At 37.6% G+C, this 8,787-nt stretch overlaps 1 protein-coding gene across 1 annotated transcript in view; it reads right to left on the bottom strand.

Moving 5' to 3' along the window:
• Nucleotides 1–380: 380 nt before the first annotated feature.
• The window catches only part of LOC104084039 (excitatory amino acid transporter 1-like), a gene marked incomplete at its 5' end in the record, with an annotated part of 21,802 nt that continues 13,395 nt past the window's right edge, over nt 381–8,787 (bottom strand). The window contains 4 exon segments of the mRNA XM_009587746.1: nt 381–519; nt 1,977–2,171; nt 4,716–4,949; nt 6,597–6,892. Coding sequence (XP_009586041.1) covers nt 381–519; nt 1,977–2,171; nt 4,716–4,949; nt 6,597–6,892 — 864 coding nt within the window.

Raw genomic sequence — 8,787 nt, 5'->3', positions numbered from 1 at the left:
AATGATTCTATGATTTTATGATTCTATGAGCTCTGGGCCTGATTGATGGAAAGGTTTCCATTGCCATCCTACAAAAAATAGAACACTAAAGCGATTCTTTGCTAATTTAATTACAGTGTGTCTGAAAGTTTTCTTAGTACCCTAAGGATCCAGGTTTCTAAGTAACCTTTTTGCATGCAAGAGGAACCATCATTAAATAACACCCCTCACCATCTGCTCTAAGAAAACACTTAATCGCAAGAAATTGTGATTCTTTTTAACACTCCTTTCCAACTGCCTTCCACAGCAAAAGTACATCACTGATTGCAGTATTGCCAGAACGTCCTTGGCTATTGCACTTCTAAATATGGTCTAAGCCCTTAGTGATTCCATAAAAATACTTACAAGAACCAGTCCACTGCAATTATAAGAGTGATGTCATCTGTAGGCAAACCTACTGATGTAAGCACAATGACCATGGTGACAAGTCCAGCTTGAGGAATGCCTGCAGCCCCAATACTGGCAGCTGTAGCTGTGATGCTGTGGAAAGAGATGGCAAGAGCAATTACTTGGCTTCCATAATGGAATGGAATCTTGGAAGTGATCTCCTTACCATCTGGCAAACATTAAAAACAGATATGAAACAAGAAGGCATTTGCTCAGTGATAAATAAAAAGATGAGCCCAGTCCCTTATCTGAACACTGCATAGCTGCAGGGGAGTGTGGATCTTAATCCAAACTGTTTACATTAAACCTTTATCCAGAACCCTCAAAACACGATTTTGTTAGGCGGTAAATTCTCTACTAGATGCTAAGGGCCAGACAAAAACATTATAGCTACATGCCCCCACCCATTGAGCAAACTCACTCCACAAGCTCAAACATGTTAAAAGAAAAGCTGAGGAGGTAATTTTGTCCTGGCAGATCTAATGCACGAACTTTTATTCTCTGTCCATCTCACTATAACTTCATGCCAGATGAAGTATCTGTTCTCCAGCAGTTGGCACTCTGCCATCAGAAAACAGAAAGCTGCCAGAAACCCTGAATCATGCAGTCTAGTAATTTGATAGAAATATGCTTGTTCACACCTGGTTTAGGAAGACTTTGTTTTGTCAGGTGATTTGGCAGGGAGCAGCTCTAGTACTAATGAATGTGGAACTATTGCCTCAGCACGTGGAGGCAGAGTTTTGCCTTCTGTTGATGAATATTGAATTAAGCTGGTGGTTTTTATGGAGAGAAGTACTTCTGCTTGAAAGTCTTCTACATTCCCAGTTCACCATATCTGAACTTTCGGTGTTCCTGAGTGATAAATATGTGTGTCTCTGTCCTTCTCTCCCCTTTCTGACACTTCTTTCTTCTGCACATGCAGCCATCACCCTTTTGTCTTAAGCTGTTTGAGTAACATTATGAAATTAATGCAGATCAGTTATCATTGAGTGCTACTTTGTGGGTTGTTTGCTGTTCTATTTCAAACATGAAGGCTTGTGTGCTTGAAAACATACTGATCTTCTCCACCTCTATCAGCTGGTGTAATAAAAGGCATTACTGCGCCTTACACAGCTTGCGCTACTTGTATCCTGAGACCACCAGGACTAGGAAGACACTACCTCGCCTAGCATTAGCACTGTGACGCTTTTATGCTACTGCTTTGGACGTGCGTTATAAACAACCTGGTACTGATTCTAGTCTATAGCTCCCAAGAGCTGCATGAGTTCTTAAGAAAGAAAGCTTAAAAGTCATTAAAAACTGTTCTTGTTGACTCTACTAAGTGCAGTGATAGGTGTGTCATGTTACAGTTTTTTAAAGGTTTACCTAATGGAGAATATGTGCTGGGGGGCCTCTTCTGTGCAGAAGATGTAAGTCATTACAGTTACTCAGCTACTGTAGCAGTTCTCGTTTTTAGCTCTAGACGCTTTTGTTTAATCCCACATATAACAGCAAGAAGGAGTCATCACAAAGGTGCTTTTATTAGATGTAGGTAGTAATGGCTTCTGTACCTGATCGTGATAATCTGCCCAAAGTTCAGATCAAAGTTGTTAACCTGTGCAATGAAAATCGCAGCCAAAGCCTCATATAAAGCAGTTCCATCCATATTAATGGTAGCACCAACTGGAAGTACAAATCTTGTAACTCGCTTGTCCACTCCATTTATTTCTTCTAGACACTTAAATGTAACAGGTAGTGTTGCAGAACTGAAACAAAACAAAAAAGAGGGTAATATATGATATAAATTCTACAAAGAGGGAATGAAAAGTGTCACACATTGTGATGACAAGAGAGATTGTTCTGTCTTAATTTTTATGTGATCTACCAGAATATTTTTTTTTAAAATGTGAAGGCTGAATGATGAAGGTTCTCCTAATGCTCTTGGAAAGTTTTTCCAGTGGTTAATTATTGTCACTGTCTATGTAGTCCCTAGTCTGAATGTGTCTAACTTCAGTATTTTGTCACGAATCCAGCTTCTCATTTTTTATGTCGTGGAGTTATGATTGAATCATCCCTAAGCATGGTTTTCCTGAAATTATACAAATTGAGCTATTCAAGCCTTCAGTAAAAAGCATATTTTCTCTTATTTATTTGCTGGCTCCCCTGGAAAGGGCATTTTGATGGACGATTACATTACTTTACCACTTGTGGGTTAACACCAGTAGGCAGCCAAGCACCACACAGCCACTCGCTTACTCACCCCCACACCCTGAGTGGGGCAGGCAAAGAGAAAAGGTACAGTAAAAGCAAGAAAACGCAGGGCTTGAGATAAAAAAAAAAAGGTTAAAAAGTGAAGGATAAGTGGAAAAAGAGAGAAGGAAAACAAAACAAAACAAGTGATGCAAAGGCAATCACTCACCACCTCCCACAGGTAGATCAATGCCCAGCCAGTTCCTGAGTAGAAGATGGCTAGCCTCCCTAAAATCCCCTCTTTTCCCTTTTTATTGCTGAGCATGATATTATATGGCATGGAATATCTCTTTGGTTAGTTTGGGTCATCTGCCTGGTTGTGTGCCCTTCCAATTTATTCCACACCCCTCAATCTACTCATTGGGGGGGCAGAGTGAGAAACAGAGAAGGCCTTGACGCTGTGCAAATAGTGTGATCAGTGTTGTTTTGGTCACAGATCTAAAACGTGGCACCATATGAGCTGCTATGAAGAAAGTTAACTCTGTCCCAGCTAGGCCCTGTACACCACTTAATCTTGTCCCTGCTGCTACATCCAAATATGATATAAATGATAATTTCATTTAAAAACCAACCCAGCTGAACATTTTGGCTTCATGCTACACGAGTAGCATATTCCCATTCAGCCCATGTGGCACCAAGTTTGTTTTCAGAGACACTGCCTCCGAGGGAAGGATAAGGTGGCCATTTTATAAGAGCTGCCTGGGATCTTTGTTCTTAAAGATGTAGCTCTGCATCTGATCACACCAAAGTAAAGAGGTTTTTCAAGACCCAGCAATTCAGATTGCTCTGTCTCAGTGACCTCTTCATTCCTAAGTACTTAGCAGACTTTCTTGTCTTTGAAAACTTCATCAATATTGATAAAATAAAATACTGATAAAATGTAAAGTAAAGAAGGGCTGTGGAAGATTGTGCTAGAAAATCTCTTTGATGACAGTCAACGTACAGTTGAATTTTAAACAGCTTTTAAATCCGCTCGCAGCATAGTGTGCTCTCTTGCATCTATCTAGGTTCTTACTCAGAATCTTGAGCAGCACCAAGTGGAATGTCTTACAGAAGGTGCAACATATCTTCTTAACACTACCACCAAAGTAGTTTCATTTTATTTTCTCTTAAACTATGTTGACTGGCGTTAGTTTTATTATCTTCTTTTAAAAATCATTATTAAACAAATTCCCTTTTAGGCATTCCACAAACTTTCAAGGATTGACATAAAAATGTCAAATGTGAAATTAGTAACTGTCCCTCTCTACCCATTAATATAGCATCATAATTTTTTAAGTCCTCAACAGCTTTTTCAGTTATACAAAACTTAATCAGATTCTACATTAATGGTCACAATAGCTTCTTATCCAGATCTTCAAAATAATCCCAAACACCAGAGACTTGAATTTGGTGATACAGAATGTCTGACTTAAAACATCTGTTTTTAGGAGATACTTTCAAAATCTGTTAAAATGAAAGGTGGTTTATGAAAGGTCATAAGGTATAGAAATGTGTATTTGATTACAGTAACGTTTCCTTTCATCATAGATGCAAACATTTTTTTTATTCATGTGACGTACCTACGACTTCCTCAACAAAGAGCAAAAGTGGCATTTCTGTTGCAGATTGTATATCCATCGCTGGCTATCAGGACTTTGAGCACAGAATGTCAGCTGTCAGTAAGGGCTCTCAAGGTCTCTCAGAATCCCCTCTGAACTTTCCTGTTTGCTGCTCCATTTTGCCATGCACATCTTTTGCTAGCTACATCCTTCACCAGGAAGCCGTTACAAACTACTTAAAAATCTCAAACACCAAGGCTAATCAAAGTCACAAGGGTTCCTGCCATACAGTCTGCATCACCAAACAGACTCATTACATCTCTGTTCAGGGATTCTTATAGAAAATAGAGTTCAAGTCAATATAATGATAATAATTATCTCTATTGGAGAGCAGTGGAACTGAAATAAAGTGCCCAAGTGAATACTTGAATACAGAGTTAACCAATTACATTAGGCAAAATTGTTTCTAAAACCATTAATATTATAAAAACAATATGGCCTTAAAATATTGTATTGTACCTGGAAGATGTTCCCAAAGCTGTGACTAACGCCTGGATTAAGCCTCCAATAAATACCCAAGGGTTCTTACGAGTGATCAGGAAGTAGAGAAGAGGTAGGACAATGACAGCATGAATTAGCAAACCGATGATGACTGTTACAGTATACATGGCAAGTTGACCACCGATCACACCCATATCTTCCATCTCAACAATTTTTCCAGCAATCAAGAAGAGGATTCCAAGTGGAGCATACCTGCAAGTAAGAAATCAAATCAGCGTTGTACTGAATAAAGTAGAAATTCACTCCCCCATCCATACCTTTTGTGTTTATATGCAGGCATAAATATAGGATTTCACTGTTAGGATGACTGCAGTTATTCAGGAGCATAACTGTTATGCTCCTTAACTGTTAACTGTTCAACCTGGATTAAGCCACAGCAGTGAATGTTTCTGATAGGCTCCATTGGATTCAGGGTCTGGTAAGGATTTCAAGATGTATAGCATGCCTTTCAGACATGTAGGGACATGAGCTCGCTTTGGAATGCAAGTGTCATTTAAGAGCTAGTTTAGCCAATTCTGTTATAATTCTGTGTGTACAAACGAAGGCTCAACCAACATAGTTGTAGACTATGCCAAGTGCCCACTTCTATTATCTCGCCAGTGCTGTTTCCCGTGTTGTTGGGGAAGGAACCCAGAAGGCTGATAACTTCTGATGATTTCAATCTGCTTCTGGCCATGCCCCATTTTCTCCAGTGGGGCACTGGATAAATACTTCATCATGAAGCCATCTGTATGACAGAGGTTAGCTGCATTGTGGGGCAGCAACAAAGGTGGTATGAGCTGCTTTCTTCTATCTCTGGTAAGCACAGCTACAGCTGAACAAAGAGCTAGTGCTGAGCATAAAACTCTAACATAATTCTGCTGCAGCTGGACTTTTGGTATAGCCTTATTTCTAGAAATGTCCACTTGTCTTTTCACACTAAGTTACCACAGAACAAAATTTATCCAGCATATCTCAATTACACCTTCAAATCAATGTAGAAATTTCTCAGAAGTAACAATTCTTATCCACCTCTTTATCATCTTAAGCATGCTTGTAAAGAAGGAGGAAAGATTTTTGCTTTGTATAGATGTTTCCTGGCAGAATAGAATTTTTGTTACTGGAAAAAATATGCTTATTTTTAGTTTTGTATCTAGTACTGCAACACATGTGTGTGTGTTCTTGGGTAGGCTTTTGGAGTTGATTTGTTTGTTTGTTTTCTGTAGTAAAGAAGGCAACAAGACATAATTTTGTTTCATAATTAACCTTCTATCTGACAAATAATGAATCTTCATTGTTGAAAAGTCTTAATACTTAATGTTTGAGGGAAAAGGCATTGATTTTATTTACCTATTGAACACAATAAAGAAAGTACGAAAATTATGTGTGTGTGTAAGCAGTGCAGCTACAATGCAAGGACATATATGTGCACTACACAACTGCAGGAACCAGTTGTGTTGGAAACTAATGATAACAAGGTCTTGCTGTGTAGAAGTAAGATTATGGGAGAGGTTTGTCAGTTTCCTTTAGTGAAGTCAGATTAGAATACAAGGAAACTTACTGTTGTGATTGCTATCTTTATGAAGACATAGAATGGCTCTATATAAGCTTAGCAAGTTCTGCCACAGATCCTGATTTTTTTAATGTCAAAAGCTAAAAAAACTGAAAGAGTAGGAATGTTTGGGCAAATCATTGACATACACAATTACAGTTCTTGGATTCATTTATGAAAAAACCTATAAGGTAGTTAAGATCTTATTGTCTGACTTCCTGCCAAACAGACTCTTGCTATCCAGTGCCTGACTGTGATGAAAAAATATTGTTAGTAACTTAAAATGGAATTTTCAAAGAGGCACTTACCACATGATTAGAGCTACCAATCTCATGATAGCCTCATTAAGGCTATCAAAGAAGTCTTTTAATGCCTGACCTTGCTCCTTCATGCTTCCAATCACCAGGCCAAAGCTTATTGAGAAAACCACCAAGCCAAGGGCATTCACTCCATTTACAGAACCTGGAACAGGAACTATTTCCTCTTTGATTCGGGTGAGGGTTTCCATTGCTTCTGACACATTGCTTATTATGGAAGCCACTGTGGATGTGTCATTGGATGGAATATCTACTTTAAACATTCTCTTTTCATAGTTAGTTTTGAACTGTTAAAAAAAAAATAAAAGAAAGATAGGAATTCTGTGAATTATAGCAAACAAAGGTAAAAATCACACATTAAATTATTAGTTACTATTGTAGAATATTTCAATTCTTTGTGTAATATTTGTTGGTAAAATGTACTGTGATGAAAACCTGGCTTTCCTGAAAGCAACAAAAATCCATATTAACATCAAGAGCTAAATCTTAACCTTTAGCTTCCAGAACTCATTTTCTCATAAATATGTCAAAATCAAAGACGCAGATTTGTTATACTCATGAGTTTTGTGACTAAACTATTGATTCTTAGTTTGCATTTTTATAAATTGTTATTTTTCCCAACAGCGTATTTTCAGCTGCTAAATAAATAGGTCATTTTTGGCGAGTGAAAATATTTTCATGTGCTCTGGAGTTTCCTTACTTTTTCATCATTTTGAATTAGAAAAAATTAGACTGAAAGTAACTTAAATACAACGTACCTCTTTTTTCTTTTGCTATGGCAAAGCCATTAGTTTTCTATGCTTTTGCAGTAACAAATCACCACTTTTCTTAATTTAAAAAAGGGTTCTACCTTAAACAGTACCATTATAGAATAGGCAAATCAATTTCAAAATCTCAATATGCTCCTAAATGTCTACTTTGAAAACCAGTCTTTCACCACCTAATGATTTTCCAAAAAGAAATGTGCATCCTAAATATTTCTGTCTGGACTCAAAAAGCCCTGCAGCCCTGTCCTGATTAAATTTGTTGAACACAAATAATACTAAATATCACTAATAAAATATTTCTAACATATCTCAGGGTGCTAAATACCCTATTAAAGCAATGGGATGCTGGTGTCAAGGTTATTGAACAACTTTGGATTTTTATTCCTTTGGGCCTGCTAACAAAAGACAAATACTAAGTCCAGGAGCTGTAACATTATTAGTAGTATCTGGAGACTGTTGTGCATTCCAAAAGTATTTGAGTGAAATGTAGTACTTATGACTAAGATGGGAAACCTGAATATCAGCATCTATCAACACTGACCTAATTTTCTGTAATTTTCCACACCTGAACAGTTTTATGCACTCCTTCCACATATTTGCTGTATCCCCCTGAAGGCTTTAAGTGTTTCAGCATTTCAAATAAAACTTGCTTACAGGAGATTTATGGAAAGTTTCTGACTAAGATGCAGCAGAACAAATCTCCATGGAGGTCAGGTATTCTTGAGTTTTAAATGAAATTTGCTAAGATTAGTTTTAAGATTTGGGCTGTGGTTAAAGGAGACAGCTGAGTTGTTTGAACAGTTGGCTTACATGGAAAAGCCCAGTTCCACTCCCTCACTCACTCACATCCAACTTGTGGTAATTTCTCCTCTGTGTCAATTCTAGTTTGATCTCCCAGTGAGTCAATTCTACTTTTTAAATCTGCAGAAAACTTACCAAGCAAAAAAAGTGGCCATTTTTGGGTAAAGGCTATGGAGGTGTATCAGCTCACTGGCTAATGAATGCCAGAGAGGGCAAAACACTGAGACTGGAACTACACAGCTGGGGAAGGAGGGATGGAATTGCCTCTTTAAGTGACAGAGAGTTATTAGAGTGGAAATGGAAATTTTCTAGAAGTTCTCGCTAAATTTTAGTTCAGTCCTGACAGGAATGTTAAAATACTGCCTAACACTGTACATCAAACACTTCTAATTCTTTTTTTTTTTTTTTAAATGTGTACAGGTGTGATAATTATATGTATATTTCTATTATATATGTTTTTTAGTAGAAAAAAACTTAGGTAAAAATTCTTTCATGCAAATATCTGAAGGGTGTAATTATGCTGGATTTGTGGGCATACAGATTAGACAAACATAAAAAATCAAGCTGCTTAATGAGGGATGGCATTAAAGCCTAATTTCCTACTGAATTTCCTA

Source organism: Fulmarus glacialis, unplaced genomic scaffold, assembly GCF_000690835.1.
Source record: "Fulmarus glacialis isolate BGI_N327 unplaced genomic scaffold, ASM69083v1 scaffold901, whole genome shotgun sequence".
NCBI classification, from domain to species: Eukaryota; Metazoa; Chordata; class Aves; order Procellariiformes; family Procellariidae; genus Fulmarus; species Fulmarus glacialis.
Note: the sequence above shows the minus strand (reverse complement) of the source record. Positions and strands in the feature narration are given on the sequence as shown.